We start from the raw sequence: 25,558 nt of genomic DNA, 5'->3' as shown, positions 1-25,558 counted from the left end.
GCATGGCCTGGCAGCCTTCCAAGAGAAAAGGGGGGGAGAGACTGTATGGTCTTTACCCACAACCGGGCCCGGAGCTGCCCGTAGGAATGTGGTTCGTCTTCGCTGGAGGGGCAGTGACGCATGCCCACCCAGGTCAAGGGTGGTGGAGCTCCTCCTGAAGATGAACTTCAGGGCTAGTGACATCTTTGCCCTGATACATCCTTATGGTACTCCGGAGTTCGATGTCAGCTTTGTTCGGCCGGAGGGCTTAGAGCTCTTCTGGTCGAATTATGAGCTGGCAAAGAACGAGCCCGCATGGCGAGACTTTGCTGTGCAAGCAGTGTCTCGCCAAAACGCAGTCAAGAAGGTGACCGTTTTGACCCGTAACGAGTCACTTTCTTGCATGGACATCATGACTTGGCTGAGTCGTTATGGCGAAGTAGTTCAGGTACCTCAGAAAAACCGAGATGAATTTGGCATTTGGTCTGGAGCCTGGACCTTCATGATGAAGTTGAAGTGTTCAGGCGGCACAGTCGCCCACATTCCCTCTTCAGCCTTTCTTGGGCGAGACAGAATCCTGATTTTCTACCAGGGGCAGCCGAAGGTCTGTCACAGGTGCGGTGACCCCACACACTTTAGCGCCAGCTGCCAAGTGCAGAAGTGCGCTTTGTGTGGTGGGCTAGGTCATCTCGCTGCATCCTGTAAGGACATTAGGTGTAACCTGTGTGGTGAGCTCGGTCACCCTTTCAGCCGTTGTCCTCGCTCCTTTGCCAATGCGGTTGTGACCCCAGTGGAGGAGAGCCATGAGGTTGCTTCTGCTGGGGAAGGTACCAGCAGAGGTGGAGGAGCTGAGGGGCCTGTGAAGAAAAGTAAGAATAAGTCACCTTCTCAGTTGAGGCGGCTTGAAGCCAGACAAAAAGGGAGAGAACTGGGGAAGCCTCAGGTTGCTGGGGTGACCCTTGGTCCTTCCTCAGAGGCTGGTCATGCTACTGAGGCCCTGAGGGATGATGAGTTGGATGAGGAGGTCAGGAGGATGGAGCGCGAGAAAGGTGCCATGTCCTCCACGTCCTCCCATTATGAGAGTATGGATGAGGATAACAGGATTTGGCTAGAAAATAAGCGCAAGCAGAATAAGAAAAAGCGCGGCGTATCTAAGGTACCTAAGGAAGGGAAAACTTCCTCCCCTCTGGTTGAGCTTTCCAATCGGTTCCTCACCCTCGATGAGATCGCCTCCTCGGAAGGAGGGGCTGAGGGTGGGGTTCTGGAGGTGGCGGCGGAGCAGCCTGCAGGGGGCGCCGAGTCTCTATCCTCTGGGGATGCTGGGTCCTCAGAGTGGGAGACTGACTCAGAGTCAGGAGACAAGGACGAAGGAGAGGGTGGTCCGGGTGGGTCCTTGGGGGCCAGTAATAACATGGACACCTCAATTTCGTTAAAAAGAAGCTGCCCCAATTCTGAAGGGAAAAGGGAAAAGGGATCATCCTCAGAGGACAGTAGAGGGAAGGGAGGTAGTAAGAAAAAAGCCGTCTAACTCAATCACTCATGATGGCGGCACCCACTCCGTTGACGCTGGCGTCCATTAATGTCGCCAGCATTAAGTCTGATGTGGCTAGATTTGCGGCCTTTGATTTTCTCGGCCGCGTTGAAGCCGACATTTTATTTTTGCAGGAGACCAGGCTGCCAGATTTGGCGGCCGTGTTTAAAGCTAAGAGGGAATGGAGACACGGGCCTTCCTATTGGTCTCTTGCGGCCGAGCCGTATAGCGGAGTGGCGGTCCTTTTTACCGCACCGGTAGAATGCCGACGAGTTATTGAGTTAGAAATGGGGAGGTGCCTGATCCTGGATGTCCTCATGAGGGGACAAGAACTTCGTCTTATTAACATCTATGGTCCCCAGTCCAAGTGGGACAGGAAGTGTCTCTTTATGAGGATCAAGCCCTACCTTTTTACAAGTCGGCAGGTGGTCTTTGGAAGGGACTTCAATGCTGTCACGAGGTCCCAGGATAGGGGAGGTTCCAGAGACAAGCTGACTTATGATAGCGTCGCTCTTAATAGCATAGCCAGTGAGGCTCGCCTGGTGGATGTCCACATCCGGCACACCCCAGGCCACGCGGGGTTCACCTATTATAGGGGTAGCTGCAGGTCTAGAATAGACAGGTTTTATTTAAAGGAGGAAGCCATTTCTTCAGCAGTGTCCGTTGTTGAGGTGGAGTTCTCCGACCACTGTTTAATTTTGTTTTCTCTGAATGTTACAGAGACCCCCCGGATGGGAAGAGGCTACTGGAAGCTCAATTCGTCTCTCCTGGAAGAAGCAGAGATCAGACAATCCTTTGAGGACTTTCTTCAGAGCCAGGTACCATTGCTGGGCCTTTGTAGCAGTAAGTCAGAGTGGTGGGAGATGTTCAAGAAGAGGGTGGCGAGATTCTTCCGCCAGCTCTCGAGCCTCAGGAGCCTGGACAGGTACCGCCTGTATCAGGGCCTGAGGAGGAAACTCGAGCATCTCATCTCGACTGGAGGTAGTCGTGAGGACATCTCCAGAGTGAAATCCTTGCTGAAGAGGTGTCAGTACGATAGACACGCATCTTTGGTTTTTGAGAGGGATTACGGGAAATACCGCTCGCCCGACCCTTACAGAAACTGCAAGATGTCAGTGAATGGTAAAGTTGTCACAGGACTGGTTGACAGTACGGGATCCCTGAAAAGGTCCAGATCAGGGATTCTGGAGGTCGTCAGATCCTTCTACTCGCACCTCTTGGGCAGGAAGGATCTAGATCGGGATGTGATGTCGGCTTTCCTGGCTGAAACTGTCCCTGAGCCAGGAGTAGACCCCTCTCTTGATGTTTTGACAGAGATGATCAGGGAAGAGGAAGTCAGCCTGGCGATTGAAGGGCTCGCCCTCAAGAAATCGCCAGGTCCGGATGGCTTAACATCTGAGTTTTATAAAACCTTTAAGGACGCCTTGGTTCCCCTCTTGACTGAGGTATTCAATGAGTGTCTTTCCTCGGGCGCTCTGCCGAAGTCAATGAGGAGGTCTGCCCTGATCATTCTGTCAAAGGGTAAGGACCGATCTCGTATTGAGAACTGGCGTCCCATAGCGCTTCTCAATACGGACAGAAAGGTTTTGGCAAAGGTGCTGTTTAATCGGCTGGTGCAGTTTGCGCCCCGGCTCCTTTCGGGGACCCAGCACTGCTCTGTTCCAGGCCGCAGTACATTTAGTGCTGTGCTTTGTGTCCGGGAGGCAGTGGAGCAGGGCAGGGCTGGTAACTGGAAGGGGTACTTGCTGTCCTTGGATCAGGCAAAAGCGTTTGATCGGGTTAACCACGAGTACCTCTGGTCTGTCCTTCTGAGGTATGGCCTGCCGGGGGAGTTTGTCAATTGGCTTAAGGTTTTGTACGCAGGGGCAGAGAGCTTCCCGCTTGTGAACGGTTGGATTGGCCGCTCTTTTGAGGTTGGGTCCGGTGTTCGCCAGGGTTGTCCTCTGAGCCCACTTTTATACGTGTTCGCGATTGACCCATTCCTTAGGAGGGTTGATCGTGGGCCGTTGGTGGGAGTCGGGATGGACCGGGCGGCACCGGAAGCCACTCTAAGGGTGGTAGCGTATGCCGATGATGTCACCGTTTTCGTGTCCTCGGGAGGGGAGGCGCAATGGGTGATGTCAGAGGTTGACCGCTACTCAGAGGCTTCTGGGTCCAAGATCAACCGGGATAAGTGTGAGAGTCTCTGGCTGGGAGAGGGGGATCCAGGCTTTGATCTCCCGGACACTCTTCCAGGGCCCCAGGACTCTGCCAAAGTTCTCGGCATCGAATTTGGCCAGGGGGATTACCCCATGCAAAACTGGGACGGCAGGCTTAAGATCGCCGCTCAGAAGGTGGACCAGTGGAAGGGTTGGTCTTTGACCCTCAGAGAAAGGGTTAATCTGATCAAAACCTACCTGCTCCCATTGCTGATATATCTGGGCAGTGTGTGCATGTTGCCAGAACCCCTCTGGACTCGGGTCTACAGTCTGTTCTTCCAGCTGTTATGGGGGAATAGGCTGAACCTAATCAAGAGGGAGGTTACTTACCGCACGAGGAGACAAGGAGGGTTGTGTATGGTCAACCCTGTGGTGTTCCTAGTGAATACCTTTCTTAAGATCAATGTAGCAAACCTCTGGAAAGAGAGGGCTCCTCCGTGGGTATACTCCTGCAGGGGATGGTTTCGGCCTTTCTTCCAGGAATGGGAGACAGGAGGGCGAGTGAAGGATCTTCGTACACCGCATGGGCATCTTCCGGCTTACGCTACCCCGGTTCTGAAGGTGATTCGCCGGTGGGGTCTGGGAATGTGGGAGATCAGGACTTTGTCGAGGAAACTCCTTGACAGGAGGGTTCTGTTTGCCCGTTTCCAGAAGCCTCTGGCCCTCAGGGATTGCCCAAGTCGGGATCTTGGGGTGGGTTTAGGTCTTTTGAATTCCATCAGGATCCCCTTGAAGTTTTGGGACTTGGCTTGGCGCTGCTTCCATGGAAAGCTGTGTGTGAGGGATAATCTGAAGTGTAGGAGCTCTGAGGAAAGGGGTTGTCCCCGGGAGGAGTGCGGTGGCCTTCTGGAGAGCATGGACCACTTCCTGCTTCAGTGCCCCTTTAACACAGAGGTGTACAACCGGGTGGGCGCTTCCATCCACTGGCCCGGGTTGGCCGGTCTCTCCTATGCGGAGTGGGCCTATGGAGCATTCAGAGGCCTGGGTGGCCGGGACCGCTGCACGTTATTCCTAGTTAGCCTAGTGGTCAGGTACCACACGTGGAACGCACGGTGTTTAGTATCGACGCAGCGTAAAATCCTCCCGGTGGATGAGGTGGTTAGGAACATTCTGGGTGACCTGGTGAAGGTGCGCTCTCTGGAGTATGAGAGGCGGGGCACGGGGAGGGCCTCTCTCCTTTGGAGGGGGTTCTCCTTTAGTGTCCCTTAGTCCGTCATCTCCTCTCCTGGTGTTGGGCTGAAGCTGACACTGTAGATTTTTGTTTTGTATCTGAGCTTATAGTGATGTAGGGCTTGCAGGCGCCGAACCTGGGCTTTATGTGGTTTGGATTTGTTATGTTGATTTGTTTAATGTGTTTGTATCTTGTGTACATTGTGTATTTATTTATAGTTATATGTAGTTATAGTTCTTGTGTGTGTTTATAGGTTGGTTGGTTTTGGGGTGTTGGTGTTAGGGTGTTAGGTTGGGAGGGGGGTGGACGGGACTTGGACTGTACGATCCTGGGCACTGGTCTGGACTATATAACGTGAACTTTGGACGTTAGACCAGTGTCTGGGTGGGAGGGTGATGGGCGTGGGATTTAGTTAGCTATATTTAATGTTATTTAATGTTATTAATGTTATTTCAGTTATATTCATTGTTATTTCTATGTTTATTTCTTGTTCGTTTATGTGTATTTTGCTGTGTATTTAAAAAAAAAAAAAAAAAAAAAAAAAAAAAAAATTTAGGTGGTGGGAATGGGTGATGGTTTTGTTTGTTCTTATGCTGAGTGTGTGGTGTGTGTGTGGCTGGGCCAGGAGATTTCCGTAAGACTCTTTTAGTTTGTATTATTGTTTTGTTATTATTATTATTGTTTTATTTTGCCAGAAGTTATGGCTTGATTTATGTTTATGGTTGTTATGTTTTTCATTTTTATATAAAATAAAAGATTTACAGGATGTAACTCAGGATCAGTACAGGATAAGTAATGTCATTTATATGCAGTATCATTCATTTATATCTTATATCATATATAATACACCATCTGTCTATATTTTTCAGGTTCAGCGACAAACATCCGATGTGTGTGAACATCACTGAGACACAATGTGATTTTACTGACAAAGTAAAACCTTTCTGGAGAGGTCACTATATGGTGCGGGCTGAGCTGGGAGAGCAGTACTCCTCCTGGGTACAAGTATCTGATTTTCAAGCAAGTAAACACAGTAAGCTGCAAGACATGAGGTGTCTGTGTCTTAGACATGGGAAGAACTGCCTAAAGTATATGTGAAGCTATGAGTTCAATCTACTATAGGGACATCTGAAGTGACTCTTCTCCTGGAGCCTCTAAACTTGACTCATCTCAGGCAAAATATGACTCTTCTCTGCTCATTGTCACTTGCCTTTGAAGGAGATTTATTTTATAATAAAATGTGTGAGATTTCACACAAAAGATTGAGCTCCAGAAAGGACATGTTAAAGGTAGTTTAATGGGGTAAAATCTGGTGACAGGTTCCCTTTAACAAGTTTATAAGTTACCCTAAGGCCTCTAAGTTTCATAGACGTGAACTTTGATGCTGGGATTCATTGCCTCATTGCAGGAGTGTACGTGATAGGACATTCACCTACATATTCCTACGAGTTTTTGTATTTGTCTTTGGATATTATATATAGTCAGTCCCCAGCCCGCTATTGAATCCTGATTATAATCTATAAATCTTCTTTTGTTTTGCAGCAAAAATCGGTCCTGTACAGTCCCTGGTTGTGCAGCCACATGCAAAAGCATTGACAGTGGATTTTTCACCCCCGTTTCCCTCCGAACCACCTCTCAGATACCTGCTGTATTACTGGAAGGAGGGCGCCGAAAATAAGGTGCGTGATTGCGGCCTCTGGTGTTAATGTTTAGCACAGGGGCGGGACCGGGGGTTATAATGGGGTTAAATATCAAGAGATCCAACAAAAACTATATATGATATGATATTGCTGTAGGAGTGATCTTTCTATACCAAAGTACCAGCATCTTACTGTACTGAAATAATACCGCCTAACCGTGCTCAAAGGACACTGCTATAGTGTGCAAATAAAATCCTACTATATTAATATGAGATATATAGTCTCCAATCAGTACTGTGGATGTTTTAATAATAAGAATACAGTGGCCAAATATTACTGCCAAGCTGTGCCCATATAATACTACAACACACTGCACATACGATTTATCACTACCATGCAGTGCTCATATAAAACTACCATGCTCCAAAGGGCGTATGTACAGGGGTAGCAGCCATAGCAGCTGCTATGGGGCCGGTAGTGTCAGGGGGCCCTGTCATCTGACCAGACACACAAAAAATTGTAAGATACATATACATGCAACATCCCCCACCGGGGCCTAGCCTCTTCTTGTGGCCTGGAGGCAGCCGGAGCCCAGAATACTGGCGTGGCTGGCGGTTGCGGCCTAGGCACGCTAGTGTCAGGGTGCTTGGTATGGGGACCGGAGGGCTGTCCTACAGCCTGGCAGGTCTCCAGCAGGTGGTGTTGGCAAGAAATGATATAGAGGGAGAGGCTGTGGTACTGGTTCTCCCTGGGGCAGCCCTTAGAGTCTGTAGTATGTGTCCCTGGTAGTTGGATGGGGAGCCCGTGGTGGTAACAGCCGTATCCAGGGATCAGGCGGAGGCAACGTTGTGCAAATCAACTCACGTTTGCAGTGCCCATATATTACCTCCATGTAGTGCCCATATATTACCTCCATGTAGTGCCCATATATTACCTCCATGTAGTGCCCGTATATTACCTCCATGCAGTGCCCGTATATTACGTCCATGTAGTGCCCGTATATTACGTCCATGTAGTGCCCGTATATTACGTCCATGTAGTGCCCACATATTACCTCCATGTAGTGCCCACATATTACCTCTATGTAGTGCCCATATATTACCTCCATGTAGTGCCCATATATTACCTCCATGTAGTGCCCGTATATTACCTCCATGTAGTGCCCACATATTACCTCCATGTAGTGCTCGTATATTACCTCCATGTAGTGCCCATATATTACCTCCATGTAGTGCTCGTATATTACCTCCATGCAGTGCTCGTATATTACCTCCATGCAGTGCCCGTATATTACCTCCATGTAGTGCCCGTATATTACCTCCATGCAGTGCCCGTATATTACCTCCATGTAGTGCCCACATATTACCTCCATGCAGTGCCCATATATTACCTCCATGCAGTGCCCATATATCACCTCCATGTAGTGCCCATATATTACCTCCATGTAGTGCCCATATATTACATCCATGTAGTGCCCATATATTACCTCCATGCAGTGCCCATATATTACCTCCATGCAGTGCCCATATATTACCTCCATGCAGTGCCCATATATTTCCTCCATGTAGTGCCCATATATTACCTCCATGTAGTGCCCATATATTACCTCCATGTAGTGCCCATATATTACCTCCATGTAGTGCCCATATATTACCTCCATGCAGTGCCCATATATTACCTCCATGTAGTGCCCATATATTACCTCCAGGCAGTGCCCATATATTACCTCCATGTAGTGCCCATATATTACCTCCATGCAGTGCCCATATATTACCTCCATGTAGTGCCCATATCTATCATATAGTGCGCCATCTCTAAAAGCAGCTTCCGTTATAGCAGGTTCAAGTGTTACAAGGATGGCCCAGATGTAATACTATATTCTTCCTGCAGGGGGCACTGTATTATGAAGTATATCTGGCTATGGCTTCTCATGGCAAAACATAATTTTTTTTGTCTCTAGCCTGATAAAAAAACAGATGTCCCGTTGCAGTTTTGTAAATCCCCTGAATTGGTAGCTGTGTTATGTCCTGGATCGGTAGCTGCATGTGCTGGATCGGTACCAGGTTGTTCTGGATCGGTACCGGTTTGTGTTGGTTATTGAAATATTCTGTGATATTACCCACAGGCTGAGGTTCCTCTACGAGCGTCAACTCACTACCTGCTGGGGGACCTGGAGGAAGAGACTGAATACTGTGTGCAAGTACAAGCCTTCACCAGTCATATAGAGGGGGAGATAAGTAACCCTTTATGTGCCAAGACAAAGATTGGGGGTAAGTCTATGATTTATCTTTGTGGAGTGACCTGAAAAGGGAAATCATGAACAGTTTTGTTTTCGGATTATGGGTTCATTATTTCTATTCAGTTCAGGTCCTGGGTATTGAGCTATTTTGCAATCAGCAAATGAGATTGTCCTCACACTGCTGTGCCTCCAGCTTTCTGCCATGAATTCCTCCACAAAACCCTCCCCTCTATTCTAACAAGTTTCAATAGTTTTGATTATTTTAAGAATAAGCATGAATTGTAAAATGGATTTATAATCCTGGTTGCGGATTCTTCAAGAGCATTGTGGGCGTGTCCTCACACTGCTGTGCCTCCAGCTCTCTGCATTGAGCAAATTTGCAGAGAGCTGGAGCATTTTCTCCGAGTAACTTCTGTAGAACTGTATTTTGTTACTAGCAACAGGATATTAAAAAATGGATTTGTATTCCAAGATTTTATTTCTCCAGGTGCTTTGGGGGTGTGTCCTTACACTGCTGTGCTCTTAGCTCTCTGCATAGCCCCTCCCATTTATTTGGAGTGACTGTTATGGTATTTAGAAGCCAGATTTTACTCCATCCTTGAACGAGACAGGACCTAGTCCATTAGATATCACTCTTAGAAATTACAGAATTTTTAAAATAGATGAAGATTTTTATGTTTTTTTTTTTTTCTTCAAATATTTAGATTACACTGGAAAAGAGGTGGCAGTGACCGTCGGCTGTGTTACTGTTGTCTGTCTGATCTGCTCCGTCGCTGGATTCATGATCTATAGGAACAAAGCCCTTCTTAAAGGGCTACTCTATCCCCCTTTCAGGATGCCAGTACACATACATGAGGTGAGTGCGTACGTTTACCTTTAAGGGTTAAGTATAAAAGGTAGTTACCGTATTTTTCGGACTATAAGGCGCACCGGAGTATAAGCCACACCATGAATAAATGCCTGCTAAAACGTCTAGGTTCATATATAAGGCGCACCGGATTATAAGGCGCACCTGATTATAAGGATGAGTGACCAGCAGGTGGCAGACCTGTGCACAGTTCAAGGAAGCTGTTGTCTGTAAGTACGGTTCATATATAAGGCGCACTGGACTATAAGGCGCACCTTTAATTTCTGAGCAAATCAAAGGATTTTTTGTGCGCTTATAGTCCCAAAAATATGATAAATATAGAAAATTCTACTACTACAAGGGTTCTCTAAATGTATGAAATCACTAAAGTTTCAGTACAGTCATGTTTTACCTTTTTAGCTCATAATCCATGGGGGTCATTCCCGCCATAAAGGGATATTTTTATCTTAAAGGGGTTCTCTGCCTTTGATAAGGAGAATTTCTTAACAAATCCCATCAGGGAGCCTGAGCAATTACCTGTAGTCTTTGAGGAACCCCAGAAGTAAGTGTTCAGTTTCCCTGCAGCGCCCCCAGAGGGGAAATGAAGCATTACACATTGTTAATATGTGCCTGTCTGTGTGATGCAGAATATGGGGCAATTTTGTTTTCCAATGTAGAGCTATATATCGATTTGGAAAGCAAGTCAACCCCTTTAAAGGGAACCTGTCACCAGATTTTACCCCATTAACTACTACCCCGCTTAAGAAGCGGATGAAATGTCCTTTCTCAAACTCATTCTTTTATGTGAAATCTGACCCGTTTACCAAAAAAATCTCCTCCAAAGTCATGTGAACATGAGCAGAAACTAGTCATTTATTGCTTTAGATAATTCTCAGCTCATTTTCACATGACTTTGAGGGGAAATTTTTTTATAAGTAAAAGGTTGAGATTTCACATAACAGAGGAAATTCTACAAAGGACATTTTATCCCCTACCTGATGGGACTGGTAGTTTAACGGAGTGAAATCTGGCGACGGGTTCCCTTTAACTGACTTGTCATATACTTTTAGTAAGAATAATCACTGCCCTTTTGTCCTGAGAAATCCCTTTAAATTGATATGCAAATGAGCACCAGGAAGTGACAAATGTCCACACCCCTCCACTTCCTCCTCTCCCTTCCTCATGTAGCACCATGAATGTTTTGAGGTTAGTAAAAAAATTGGGTTTCACGTCAGAAAGCATCGGGTGATGCAGGTGAGGGGGAGGACCCGTAGGCCAGAGGAGCGACACCCAAATTCTCAGAGGACACCTGTAAATATTGATATTATCATTTTTCCAGTTCTTAGAGAATCCTTCAGCAATCCAGGATGAGGCAGGATTGGATTCCAATCAAGAACGTTTGGATTCTATTTCGATTTTAGAACTGACCATCGACAATGAAGATAACCGAACGTGTGACGACCCCAACCTGGTGGAGAAAACCTGAAGAAGCCCTGACCGCCCAATGATATGACCTCTCACACTTTGCAGATCAGATATGAAGCTTGTGCAGTTGCCACATCACGTTCAGTGCTAACACATCTTTACCTCTTGTTAATGGTGGAGGACAAGCGCCAGTATGTGCCAAGGACTATCTGTAGTAGCTGGACTTTATCTGACGCCTCTACTGACGATGACAGAGAACCACACGGTTCGGGCTACACATGTGGGACACTTGTCATTTTTGTAAATCTCAGGTTATTGACTGTAGACGAATCAACGTGATTAAGGGGCTTTGATGTTTGTAGGATGGTCCCATGTTTCTCAATGTTTTACATTTTGTGTTCCACCTGCTGGTCTGAGAATTATTCTCCACTTCATAATCATTGAGACCACCAAGCAACGGCTTTCAAAAGAAGAGTAGACCTTCTTGGGTGGAGGAGTGGAGTTGAGTTCAATGCCAGGTGGTGGAGTCTGGACTTGGTGAGGTCCACCAGCTGGAAGGAGAGTTCAATGCCAGGTGGTGGAGTCTGGACTTGGTGAGGTCCACCAGCTGGAAGGAGAGTTCAATGCCAGGTGGTGGAGTCTGGACTTGGTGAGGGCCACCAGCTGGAAGGAGAGTTCAATGCCAGGTGGTGGAGTCTGGACTTGGTGAGGTCCACCAGCTGGAAGGAGATGGACACAACTCTAGTAAATAAGTGATGAATACAAGGCTTCAGATAATCAAGTGATGATTAAGAGAAGGAAGTCTTGGTTGAGGGAATCAGAAAAGTATATTAGATAAGAGACGCTTGGGGTAACTTGTTTTCTGATAGGATGAACCTTTACGAGAAGGAACAGGTCAATGTTCAAGAAGACGAGTGACTATTGCTAAATCCTGTGGAAAGGAATGTGTCACAAAGCTTCTAGTCAAAGCGAGTGAATAATTCAAGAAATCTCACATCCAGTCAGCTGCAAGCTACTCCTCCCATTCATGACAACACGGACAGCTTGATCAGTCTCGGCCAGACATGGGTCCACTTGGATGGGTCGGCTTGAACCTCCTGAGAAATGCGCGTGCAGTAGAGGTTCATACGGACCCATCATGGTGGACCCGCACCACCCAGATTTCTCGGCATAGGTGTGACGAGTAGGTTTAGGACCCTAAACCCAGTTATACAAAATCATGCTGGAGGTTTAGTGGTCCCAATCTACCTGACCGGTTCCCTTTATCTTTTCCCAACACCTTCCGATGGTTTCAGATTTTGTAAAGTGCTGGAAATGTCTTTCCTTACTCCTTGATACAAGAAACCTCTGAGGAACATCAACAGTCTCCATCAACAGTCTCTATTCAGTATATGGAAGCTTCTATGGTTGAGCCTATATCTTTACTGAACTCTTCAAAGAACCTTTGTGAAGTAACTTTGGTTGCAGATGCCATATTCAAGAGTTTTCGTATTTGTTTACAGAATTTTTGCCATGTTTCTGAAATTTGTGTTACTTGCTCAAAGCCTCTTTAGCATTATTTAGCATCCCGATATGTGTCCTGATTCCTCTAGGGACTGATGGGTCCTTTGCCATGGGGGCTCGTGGAGGTCATTATTCATTCAGAAGACCAAGTGGTACTAAAAAGGGAAAGGGGGACTTTGTAACCCCAAGGTCTGGTCTACATCATCACTTGTGAGTGTCCTCCTTAGATTAATGCCCTTACAATATGCCTAAACAGAGCCATAAATAAAGTAGGGAAAAAAATATTGCACTATTCTATTGTAAGAAGTGGCCGGGGCTTGTAGATCATATTGGTCTGGTGGTTGTAGCCCTGGAAGATGCCACATTGCTGCTACATGGACACCGCTCGCTTATTCTGGTCTCCACAATCAGGTCCCCTGTGTACATATCGTACATTGAATTGATCCCTTCTTGGAGCATTTTGAAGTTCCAGTTTTTTTTTCCTAGGACTAATAAAGTTTTCTTTGGATGGTTTGAAACTTTTGATGGCTAAATCTTAAGTCGTTGACTTGACCTGTGTAAATGAACCAATGGAAATGCACTAATAATGAATAAAAATGTTTTCTATATGGTGGTTGTTTGGATTTGAAAGACCTTCCACATCCCCCTGTATCTGGTAGAGACAATACCGTTTCATTACATCCATCGATAGAACACAACGAGAGACAAACGAGAGAACACGTTTACTATGACATAGTCTATGTGCCGGGCAGGCCACATTTCCTCGACTGACAACTGCGATATAAAACTAACTTGTTGCACTGTAGCGAGTTATGATGCAGTATGTTCCTGTACTTCGGGGACACATATATGTCTGAGATCACTGTGGAGGTGCTCCAGCCATTCTAGAACTCGTCTGGGTTCTATCCGGACTATGGCTGGGTGTTTTTCCGATCATTTTGCTCTGAGTTAGTGATGTGTCGTCCAAAAATGAACCGGCTCTAAGAGCCGGCTCTTCTATGTGAACCATGTGAGTCGGCTTCCTGCATTGAGCTCATGGCTCATTTAACCCCGCCCCCAATTGGCTCACCACGCCCCTTCTTAACCCGATAAAACTGGGTTAAAAGTGGTGTGGAATGGGAGACTGCGGCTCCCTATTATATATTTAAAAGGTAGCCAGAAGAGCCAGCTCTTCTTAGTGAGCGGAGCCTAATGATCCAGCTCACTAAAAAGAACCGTAATTCACATCACTACTCCGAATCTGTGTGATTGACCAGACCGAAATCTCGAAATGCTGGACAGGACTGACATGTAGGGCTCACTTGAGCAGCTCCAGGATCGGCCGGTAAATCCCGTAAGACACTGAGCTTCAAAAATTTTTTCCAAAGAATCTGTAGGGTCAGAATCGAATCGGTCTAAACCCATGTTGATCCAGTTGTTCTGGAAATTTGTATATAACCCCCTATAGTCCTCTAAAAACACATAAAAATATAAAACTCACTCGTTTGGTTCATTTTCTACAAAGTTTTTTTATTAGGGTTATCATTAGGATAAGGGTTAGAATTTGGGTTAACCCTAAACCTAATGCTAATTCTAAACATAGGGAAAAAAATTTAAGGAAAAGTATTAAAATGGGATACTAAAGGACCTATATATAAAAAAAAGCCTTTGTTTTAGAGGATGAGAGAATTGGAGAAACATTGGTTCGTCCAATCCAAAAATTCGGATTTAATTGATTGCCGGAAAATCAGCAGATTCCTATGAAATCTATAAATCGATGCTCATCTCTAAATAAGTGACTGCCGTTATTTAGTAGACATATTACTGTGTACACATAAAAATCATTTTTTAATATTTTTTATTGATTTTTTTTTTTCTGAAATAATTATAAGGTGTAAAAAAATATAAAAGGCAATAAAAAAAACTGCATAAACAACAAATAAAAGAATATACAACAAGAGATTTGAGGACCCGGAGCTCCGATTCAGGGTCTGACCAAGATGTATTGCTGAATGGGTAGCCGATAGACAATCCGGTCTGGCAAACTAGCTACTAGCCATGGATCTGATTGGCCAGCGGGAATCCTGAACGTTGAGTCCTCTCCTCTCTATATACAATATATTCATGAAACTGTACAGGACTTAGGTAAACAGCATCACAACAGGCAGCTCAGCTGCATTCACTTTAGAAGAACTTAGTAGCAATACCAAACACAGCCTATGGCCGGGTGTGGCGCTGTTTTTACGTATAAATCATGGCAACTCCCTTAAGAACTTTGCATTTATATATTAAAACTTGAAGGCATTTGGAATGTCTAGGACAACGGTCTTCAGACTACGACTCCTCTACAACCAGATTGGGAGTTGTAGTTCTTCAACCATAAATTGGGAGACCCACATAAAAATTTGAACATCATACAGATATTGTGGCCCAGAAAGGTAGCGCTTTCCTCCAGGATGACATTGACCTCAATGAACATCAGAACTTTCAGGTTCCTGAGATCTGAGATGGAAACATCTTCGAAATGTCTTAAAAATGTGTTGGAGAACAATAATGTAAGACAAAATGTAAAATAGGATCTGTAATAGCGATGGTCAGACATATTGCACCAAAACCAGCCCAGCCAGCTCAGCTCCGATATTCTCGGCATGGGGCGCTACAGAGGTTGCCGAAATTTTTGTGATTAAGGCTCATTGGAGATGATGACTCCTTGTACACTAAACGGAGCACTAAATATTCATCTCGGGAATGTGGTAGCTAAAAAGTTTTGGGACCCTAAATCCCAGCTGCATGGAGGTAAGCTGCCTAAGGGCTCCAAACCTCCCGAGACATCCCCTTTAAGTCTTGAGGCTTTCCCTCTTAGGAAAACCAGACACATCAGATATTTTTTAGCCAAAACCAAAGATTTTGGTGGGATTGGCCGACCATCTTATGTATATAGAGTCTCCCCTGATGGCAGTGCTCATGGGAGATGAGGATGGGTTAGAAGTGTTTTCTTCTAACAAATACTTTTGGGGGAAAGTTTTAGAACATTCTGGTTCCTTTTTTTAGATTGATTTAATTGTTTCACCCTTCTAGGTACAAACAGCGTAATATAAGTATCTGTAAAGTAAGTAAAAAGTACAAAAATATCAGAGACACCATATACAGGAGCAGTCTCCCCCATCATAAATTGAAGATTTCCCCAAAAAAGTTTTCCACCATAGCAAATCTTATTGGCTAAAATCGGGTCCGGCTTGGGAGCCCGCTGTAGTGACCACTAACAGGTAAGACATGGCATAACATGGTATCCAATCCAATGAATGGTTATCCATGTAGTACGTGACCCATGCTTTCCAAAATTCTGCAAATTAGACACAGGGGAGTAGCATGTGGATCACTGTGAAGAGTTTCGGGTTCACCACACCCCTTTATCTAAGCCACACCCCATATGGGGTACCGTATATGCCATTGTTGACCCATGACTGGTACTTAAGGTGCCCGAAGCAACCCACAAAATGTATTAGACGAATGTACAACCGTTCCAATGGTCTTGAGAGATCATCACACTAAAGACAACAGGAGGTGTCCGCTTTTTTCACGCGACTCCCAGAATTTCCGGAAGAGTTGACAAGTATGACATGAACAGAGAAGGTCTACCAGTATCACACAGGGTCTACCGGCATGATGCTGGCTGATATAGAGGGATCCTTCTATCACATCCATATTCCCTGGTAGGTCATGTGGACAGGGGTCGTCCTAAAAAGACGACCCTTTAATTTTGCACAGATTATCTGTAATGTCAATCCATAACAATGTCAGGAAATCCAACACACAACTGGGGATTTTAGGGCTGGAACTGACGAAAACTACCCCTGGGGGGCACAAAGGATGTAAACAGAAGTATCTGACCAGCAGGGGCACTGACCAAATGTTCCCAGGGTCATCAAACTTGATGAAATTCTAATAAATGGGGCAGAAATAGAGAAATGGAGCCCCAATGTTCAAAATGCTTCCCTAAAAGAGGAGACCTCGTTGGTTGCCCACCCCCATCTGCCCTGTACATTGTAACTGTACAGAGGACCCCAATTCTGGAATAAATAAAAGGAGTGAGGTAAGTAAAAGCTATCCTTCACACCGCGTCCTTCTCTTCTGATATGAACGTCAGCTGCTCACTTGACTCTCCACAATCGTCGCCGGGCTGAGGGGGTAGGTATGAGGCGCCGTAGAACGGTCCACTCAGATACTACAAGAGAGGCAAAAGCAATCAATGTAAGCACAAACACAAAAAAAGTGAAACATCCTAGAGATGAGTGGACCTGAACTTTGGGTTCGGCAGCTTTAAACCCCTAGGTATGGCTGTGATTGGTCAGGTGGACACATCTGGCCAATCACAGCCATGCCTAGTTGCTTGGGAAGTAAAGCTGTCTGATTGGTTTCTCTGTAGCCCATCTAACAACATGTCTGGATTTGGTGGGGCTGCCGAATGGAGGACGCCAAACCTAACGTTCAGGTCCACTCATTTCTAATCCAGACTAAAATCTATATAGGCACATAACAGGCAGTTACATATGGAAAAAAAATCCCTTTTTTTATATATTTATTTTTGGAGTGCTGCCTTTTTTTCACTATCTTTCCATCCCATGTCTATCTCAACACATCTTATCTAAGGCCCCATTCACACGTAACTGTGGCCGCGATCTTGCCGCACCAGATCACGGCCACTACAGAGGTCTATGTTCTGCCTCGTTGTAGATTATTGTAACACCAGCGGCTTTCTATCAAACAAACACTCAATATCCATTCTAATATGAATAACTAATTTTTAAAAAACTATGAACACCTGAAAATAAACAGATAGCATTTAAAAATATCTACCGTACTTAAAAGCCAAAGAAGACACTCAAAACCAGATACTGGTCCTACAAGTACTAAGAGCTAAGAGCACAGCAGTGGGAAGACAAATCTCCAGTACACCAAGTCCAGCTACAAACTTGAAATATAAATCCATATTTCACAGTCCCGCTGCTACTAACACACATAATGGTATGGCTACACAGCTATCCAGGGACAAAACCTTACACTGACTGCATGGTCCAACCTGATTCCCATAAAGATTTTCCAATTTAAGCAGATGGAGTTTATGGTTAGTTACAAACCTCTTTCAGATGTTGTGGGAATGAATAAGATGGGAAGAATAGATAATGTATCATCCCGTAGGCCTTGAATATGACAAAGGCCATCAGGAGGATGAAAACAGCCGAAAGGGCCATCGCTCCGAGGAATATCACCACGATTTTCCATGATGGCGTCGTGCCTGGAGAAAAGAGAAAAATGTTATTTGTCAGATGGTATAAAATGTTATAAAAGTATAGACCATAGTCCACGAGGAGGGGATTGTAGGGTCAGCGATATGTCATGGTGACAAATATGTCAAGGGGATTGTATAACATGAACCAAGTTCTCCAGGATCCATCGTTATGAAGACAACACCACCATTGGAGCTGAAAAAGACACTACCCAGGATTCCCCACTCCTCCGACTGACTGCGTTACCATATACTATATACTATATGTACCTTGGTTCCCACCATTTCCTGCTTTTTCCAGGCTCTTCATGTCTGAGGTTATGGTTTTTTTTATGTTTGCCCACCCTTGCCCACCCTTCACAACCCCAATGAGTGAGATATAGTTTCTGGCATAAGTTATATGTACCGTATGTTTAAACATTGTGAAGAAGAAGATACGATGGATTTTGCATTGTGCCCTTACTCCGGCTTGTAAATGACCAAATCACGGCTTTTCAGGCGTGCAAGCTGTAATAAATCGCCCCAAAAGAAACCATTTATATAGCGCCTACAGATTACGCAGCCCTGCACAAAGCATGGCAAGTCGGTCCCTGTCCCAATAGGGCTCACAATCTAATCACCCTACCAGTATGTTTTGGAGTGTGGGAGGAAACCAGAGGAAACCCATGCAAACACGGAGAGAACATACAAACTCTTTGCAGATGTTGACCTGGGTGGGACTAGAACCCAGGACTCCAGTGCTGCAAGGCAGAAGTGCAACACACTCAGCCACCCTAACGCCCTAATCTCCCTCTATCACAATATGCCCCTTTTGTGTCACCCTGCCATCTTATAATGTCTCTTTTTGACTCCTTTTTGATGTCCCCCTTTTTGTAGCCCACCTTAATTTTAGTAAAAAATAAAACTTATATCCACCTCTGCAGTTTCCAAAGTCAAGTCATTGAACCGTAAAGTTACTGACAAAAAAATAGCTGGAGAGAGACTGACAACAGTTCCAATGATACCTGTATCGTGCTGCTGGCTTCTTCCTAGCCTGAGATATATCTGATATATATATATATAACATTTGATTCAGATTCAGCTATTCGTGACGTGGGTGGGCACTTCTAGGTTGTGACATCAGCTCAGGACAGTGAAGCCAGAACAGGTCAGCATGTTTGTAATTGGCTAACCTGAAGCATGTGAATCATCACATGCTTGTGACATCACTGAAGGTCCTTTGCCATCTCATTAAGTACTTAATTATGCAGGACAGCATGTTCGTAATTGAACGACCTGTAGCATGTGATGATTCACATGCTTGTGGCATCACTACAGGTCCTACAGCCCCTCTCAACAAGCCTCCTGTTGTCTCTAGCTGTACTATACGGTTTCCCATGACAACCAAAAAGCATGTGCAACATCCCCCACCGGGGCCTAGCCTTTTCTCGGAGCCTGGAGTCAGCCGGGGCCCGCAGTACCTGAGTGGCTGGCGGTTGCGGCCTAGGCACGCTAGTGTCACGGTGCTTGGTATGGGGAACCGGAAGGCTGTCCTACAGCCTGGCAGGTCTCCAGCAGGGTGGTGTTGGCAAGAAATGATAAGGGGGAGGCTGCTATAGCGGATCTCCCTGGGGCAACCCTTTGGTGTCTAGAATATGAGTCTCTGTGTAGTGGAAAGGGTGCCTGTGATGAGGGCAGCCGTAGTAGCAGGGACCAGACGGAGGCAGAGGTTGAACAAAAACAACTTACAGTTCTTTATTGGAACCGACAGGAACCGCAGCAACGTGCCTTTAACAGAGTGGTGGAGTACTGAGATGCAGTTGGAGGAAGCCACAGGAGGTAGATCGCCAGCCTGGATGTAGAGGGCAGGCTGGGAGGCAGCTGTGTCCTGGTAGGAAGCTTCAGCTCGTCCTGTAGGGCTTCAGGTATCACCTTTAAAGGTAAGATGATACCCCTTTTCCTCACTACACTAACTCTAGTCTTAGACTCCACTCTTCAGAGGCAGGGGCTAGGCTCTTCCTGCTCTGGTATGGGCTAGACAGAGATTGCTCACTCATTCACTGGTCTCTAGGATTCTCCTACACTTGAATCTCTCTGAAAGAAGATCTCCTCTAGGATTCCCCCTGAACATTCCTGGCCAGGGGGTTTTATTACCTCCCTTTGGTCAAGTGATGGCTGCTCCTCCAATCACATCTCAGCTTACAAAAGACAGGATGTAACACAAATCATTGGACAATAGCATCTTGCATCATACAAAATACTTAACTCCTGCCCTGCCAGGCAGGATTCACCACTGCAATACCCCTATGTCCTATCAGGACCATGTTGTGTAGTGTGATTACATGCAGGTGGGACGTATTCGCAAACCCTCCCTCGCCATTGCATCGGCGAGGGTGTTGCACATGGAAATGCAGGGGGGGGGCAAAGTAAAACCTCTTCTAGCTTTCTAGCTGAGACTGCCCTGACTAAAGTTTCTGACGACCTACTGTCAGCCAAGACAAAACACCACTACTCTGTTCTCCTCCTCCTTTATCTGTCCTCTGCCTTTGACACTGTTGACCATTCTCTCCTGCCGCAGATGCTTTGTTTTTTCGGTATCACTGACCTGGATCTCCTCATACACCTCCTGGGCACCTCTCCTGGATCTCCTCATACCTTTCCAACCAGACGTTCAGTGTCTATCACTCTCACACCACCTCTTCACCTCACCCCCATCCCTCAGGGCTCTTTCCTGGTACCCCTGCTCTTCACCCTCTACACCTCTGGCCTGGGACACCTAATTAAGACCCATGGCTTCCAATACCATTCATATGCAGATGACAGACGGATCTAGATTTCTGGTCCAGATATCTCCTCTCTTATAGCCAGAATTCCAGAGTGTCTATCAGCCATGTGCTCCTTCTTCTCTTCCCATTTTCTAAAACTTAACATGGACAAAACAGAACTCCTAATCTTCCCTCCACCTAACACATCCCTCCCTCCCTCCCACCTGACCTAACCATCACAATTCCTGGCTCCACACTCTCCCCGGTCCCTAAAGTCCATTGCCTTGGAGCCACCTTTGACTCTGCCTTATCCTTTAAGCCTCACATCCAGTCCCCTTGCTACAACCTGCTGCCTCCATCTCAAGAACATCTCTCCATCCGACCCTTCCTCAATCCAGCGTCTACAAAATTACTAGTCCATGTCCTCATCATCTCTCGCATGGACTACGGCAACACTCTTCTCTGCACTCTCCCAGTTAACTCTCTAACGCCCCTCCAATCCATCCTAAACTCTCCTGCCTGGCCAATCCATCTGTCTCCTCACTTCTCCTCTCTGCCAGCGAATTCAATTTAAAATACTAACCATGACCTACAAAGCCGTCCACAACCTGTCCCCTCCATATATCTCTGACCTCATCAGCCAATACCGCCAATTCCTCACAGGACCTTCAGCTTCACTCTATTACCATCCGCTCTTCTCACAACCATCTCCAGGACTTCTCCCGTGCTGCCCCCATACTCTGGAACTCTCTACCAAAATGTGTCAGACTGTCCCCCACTTTCCAAACCTTCCAACGTAACCTGAAAACCCTCCTGTTCAGAATCAACTCAAACACTCTGCTCCCTCACCTCATGTCTCCATCTCCCACCATATAGATAGTGAGACCTCACGGCAGGGTCCTCCTCCCACTGATCGCTGTAGTTTTGTATTTTGTACTTGTTTTTGTCTTAATGTAATGTATGTGACCCCCTGCTGATTGTGCAGCTCCATGGAATTAATGATAATAATAATAGCTGCTAAATACCTGCAGATAGCTAATTATAGTTAATTAGAGAATTGCTTATTTTTGCTTAGTGCAGAGTTAGGCAAAAGTTTTTATACTTTATACTACAAAACAGACCGGAGAGAATGTGGGATAACTGGTTTTGTTTGCACAGACAAAGCAATAAAAATCTAATGAAGAACATGGTTACACATTCCCAGAATACCAAGAATAACCACAAGTGCCACCTGCAACCTGTGCCAAGCAAAATGCAGACACAAAGGCCCTGTTCTACCTATAGGTGTGTCTGTCTATCTAGTTATCAATAGGCTGCAAAAGTCTTTGTACCCCCTGAACTTTTGACTTCTTTTTAAACTTCATATCCACAGACTTACATGTATTTTATTGTTATTGTATGTGATGGAGCGATCCAAGTTATCAACTATTTGTGAAGAGTAAGAAAAGATACGTGCTTTACAAACTGCATCATATAAACACAGCCGGCAGCTCAGGGATAACGTTGTGGCACAGAGTAATAATAATAATAATTCTTTATTTATATAGTGCACACAGATTACACAGCGCTGCACAGAACTTGACAAATCGGTCCCTGTCCCCATGGGGCTCACAATCTAATCAACCTACCAGTATGTTTTGGAGTGTGGGAGGAATCTGGAGGACCCGGAGGAAACCCACGCAAACAAGTCTTTGTTGACCTGGATGGGACTTGAACCCAGGACCCCAGCGCTGCAAGGCTGTAGTGCAGGGTAATGTAGCTCTGAACCTATCAGGGACAACTTATTAATCCATGATCTATAACCAGAAGGAGCATGGCCGGTGCCAGCACTGGGCATACCTGGGCATGTGCTGGGGCCCAGAGCTACTGGGGGGCCAACATAAGGCTTGAGATAAGGAGACCATGGTGTGTAGGGGGGCTGTATCTCATGAATCCATAGGCTGTAAGGGCAACTTTATGGAAAATAACCATGAGGGACTGTTTGGGATGATAAACTAGGGAATATTTTAGGGAACAGGAGACTGTTTTAGTTTCTGAATTTTTATTGCTGTATTGCTCTGTCACCCAAGGGCCTACTGAATCCTGGAGCCGAGCCTGAGAAGGAGTATGTTACCACCGCTGACCTACCAAGTCATGACCACCCATTGTCCACAGACAGCCATGACAAGAGGCCACCTAACCGAAGGCGGCATTTGGCTTTTTTGTTTTATTTATACCTTCCTGTTTCATGTGGGGAATAAAAGAATGATTTACTGCTCGGTGAAGACACAAGAAAACTTGTCTCAACCCTCAGAACGGGCTTCATCAGGGGCGTAGAACTGGCGTAGAATTGTGAATATAGATAGTGTACAGGCACCGGGCAGAAACGACCCATGTTGACCCACTGATCCACCACACTCGCCCCCTTCCCACCTCTCTATGCCAACTTGGAGTTGGCGTAATGTGGTAAATTCCTGGTGCACAGCCAGGAGTTGCACCTATTTCAGGGCTTGTAGACCAGATTTTCAGGCGCCCTGAATAAATGTGACCCTATGTATATTTAATATAATCAGGACTTACCTTCTGTGGTTTGCCTGCAGGTCACGGGACTAAACTTGCCAGTTCTGTTATATTCCGGCACATAGGCCTGGACCTTCACACAATACATGGTCCATGTCTCTAAGTCACCAAGAATATCCGTATTTTGTAGCAGATTTATAATGAAAATCTAGTAAAAAGTCAAGAGAAATAAAAATAGTTGGAGGATATAAAAAATAAAGTATATTTGGAGGATTTAACTGACCTGGGGGTTGAGCACCCACTTTTTTTTTATACTGGTGCAGCTGAACTCTTTGTGATTATATATATAAATAACTATATAAAAGTGCATTAACATTCAGCACCAAAACAGGCCATCATAATCAATGTACAGAAGCCAAAATGGACAAATAAAGAGGCCACACATGAATCGGACAGGGTGTAGTGGGCATGCTCTGTGTCATGTGAGGGTCACTGTGCAGGGGAGGGGCTAAACCGTTTTTACTACCTATTGCCAATGGCGGATCTTATGGTATCTACAACCAGCTATAAAGTGGATAATTATCTACTATTATTATATTTTCCAGACTTGTAGTTGTAGTTTTCATAGTTGTAGCAAAATCTAAGCTTCCCCTAACTTTGCCCTAGAACTGAGTTAATGACATACTTCCCTCACTTCCCTTGTGCCCTTTCAAAAAAGGAACATAGCAGCAAATCCAATAAGCTCTGCATGGCCTGTACATACAGGTAATAAATAGTAAGTAGCCCGGAAGCATAGAATAGAGTGGAGAATAGAATTAGTAATAGAAACCAGGAGTGAAATAGTTACATCAACAATCTGATCAAAACTAACGCATTGAATAATGCATGGTGCAGGGTCTGAAGGGAGGAGCAGGACTCATTTTCACTGTATTCCTAGAGACATGCTCCTCCAAAGAATTTTGTTTTAGTGTTTGCTCCTCAAACACTATTTACACAGCAGGGAAGCTGTTAGCTGTTAAAACAACACTCCAGTCACAGCTAATTCATTGAATTATACCTTGTGCCAGACCTGTGTTCAGGTCCGGCACAAGGTATAATTCAATGACTTAGCTGTGACTGGAGTGTTGCTTTAACAGCTAACAGCTTCCCTGCTGTGTAGATAGTGTCTGAGGAGCAGACACTAAAACAAAGCTCTTTGTAAAAACTTAATTGTGTGTCACAGTGTAAAATGTCTGTTGTCCTTCCAAAAAAACTTAGCACAAAATAATGTTACAAGAGAATATAATAAAATAATGATATATTTGATCAGAGAAAAACACTATTGCATTATGTCGGTGGGTGGTACCATTCTGCTTTTTAAATATTGAACCCTTTCTCTAATCCCCCTCCCTAAACTCTTCAGTCACACTGAATCTTCTCCTAAATATGTCTTGGTCTTCCAAGACAGACTGTCAAACACAGAGAATGATGCCTGCAGTTAAAGGCTCTTGAGAGGAAGATCCGAGAGAGATTGTGTCTGATTTCACGTGACAGCAACCAATAAGAGCGTTGTGTCTTCTTGTTTTACACCAAACACGTCAGTGGGTGCTAACACTTCTCTTTGTTAAGTATTAAGTCCCATCCCTTAACTGTTCAATTAACCTACATCTGCTAAATCTTCTCCCAAGATGGCCTATCAGATCAAAGAGAGATCATAATAAATACAATTCCTATAGGAGTCTATGGAAAGGGAACAATGGAACCTTCACAATCTTTACATGGCAATAGAATCACATTCACACATTACGTACTTGTTCAGGGTCAGATTCCTTCCAGTATAACACATTGTAGGTGATCTCGCCATATCTCTCCTTTAATGTTTCTCTATTTGTCCCTATAAACGGGCCATCGACACTGACATCAAGGTATCCTGACCTTGAGGAGACCTTCAATTCTGGATACCCAATGATTGCTAGATAGAAACAGGTTCAATATTATATTATTGTAGATTATTTGTATATTATTATAATCTGTCTATCTAACTCCTATCTATCTCATATCTATCTATCTATCTATCTATCTATCTATCTATCTATCTCCTATCTATCTATCTATCTATCTCATATCTATCTATCCATCTATCTATCTCATATCTATCTATCTATCTATCTATCTATCTATCTATCTATCTATCTCATATCTATCTATCTATCTATCTATCTATCTCCTATCTATCTCATATCTACTATCTATCTATCTATCTATCTATCTATCTCATATCTATCTATCTATCCCATATCTATCTATCTATCTATCTATCTCATATCTATCTCCCATCTATCTATCTATCTATCTATCTATCTCATATCTATCTATCTATCTATCTCATATCTATCTATCTCATATCTATCTATCTATCTATCTCATATCTATCTATCTATCTCATATCTATCTATCTCCCATCTATCTATCTATCTATCTATCTATCTATCTATCTCATATCTATCTATCTATCTATCTATCTATCTCATATCTAT

General features: G+C 44.9%; 2 protein-coding genes across 5 annotated transcripts in view; one reads left to right on the top strand and one right to left on the bottom strand.

The window, feature by feature from the left end:
• Positions 1-13,109, top strand: part of IFNGR2 (interferon gamma receptor 2) — a 40,458-nt gene extending 27,349 nt beyond the window's left edge. For 2 of the 3 annotated variants that reach the window (XM_072138669.1, XM_072138671.1), the window contains 5 exons: positions 5,749-5,912; positions 6,422-6,558; positions 8,645-8,789; positions 9,463-9,614; positions 10,945-13,109. In XM_072138669.1, the coding sequence (XP_071994770.1) occupies positions 5,749-5,912; positions 6,422-6,558; positions 8,645-8,789; positions 9,463-9,614; positions 10,945-11,091 (745 nt within the window). In that variant the 3' untranslated portion in view covers positions 11,092-13,109. Of the gene's footprint in view, positions 1-2,206; positions 2,329-5,748; positions 5,913-6,421; positions 6,559-8,644; positions 8,790-9,462; positions 9,615-10,944 lie in introns of those variants that run through there. The other variant, XM_072138670.1, reaches the window with a different exon arrangement.
• Positions 13,110-14,750: 1,641 nt separating this feature from the next.
• LOC140119529 (interleukin-10 receptor subunit beta-like) overlaps positions 14,751-25,558 on the bottom strand; it is a 23,269-nt gene continuing 12,461 nt past the window's right edge. Inside the window, exons 7-10 of one of the 2 annotated variants that reach the window (XM_072138668.1) lie at positions 24,833-24,956; positions 23,103-23,250; positions 17,651-17,808; positions 14,751-16,737 (exon numbers count right to left, since the gene is read on the bottom strand). In XM_072138668.1, coding sequence (XP_071994769.1) covers positions 16,624-16,737; positions 17,651-17,808; positions 23,103-23,250; positions 24,833-24,956 — 544 coding nt within the window. In that variant the 3' untranslated portion in view covers positions 14,751-16,623. Of the gene's footprint in view, positions 16,738-17,650; positions 17,809-23,102; positions 23,251-24,832; positions 24,994-25,558 lie in introns of both variants that reach the window. The other variant, XM_072138667.1, reaches the window with a different exon arrangement.

Source organism: Engystomops pustulosus, chromosome 2 (genome assembly GCF_040894005.1).
Source record: "Engystomops pustulosus chromosome 2, aEngPut4.maternal, whole genome shotgun sequence".
In the NCBI taxonomy this organism is placed as follows: Eukaryota; Metazoa; Chordata; class Amphibia; order Anura; family Leptodactylidae; genus Engystomops; species Engystomops pustulosus.
This window is presented reverse-complemented; position numbering and strand designations above follow the sequence as displayed.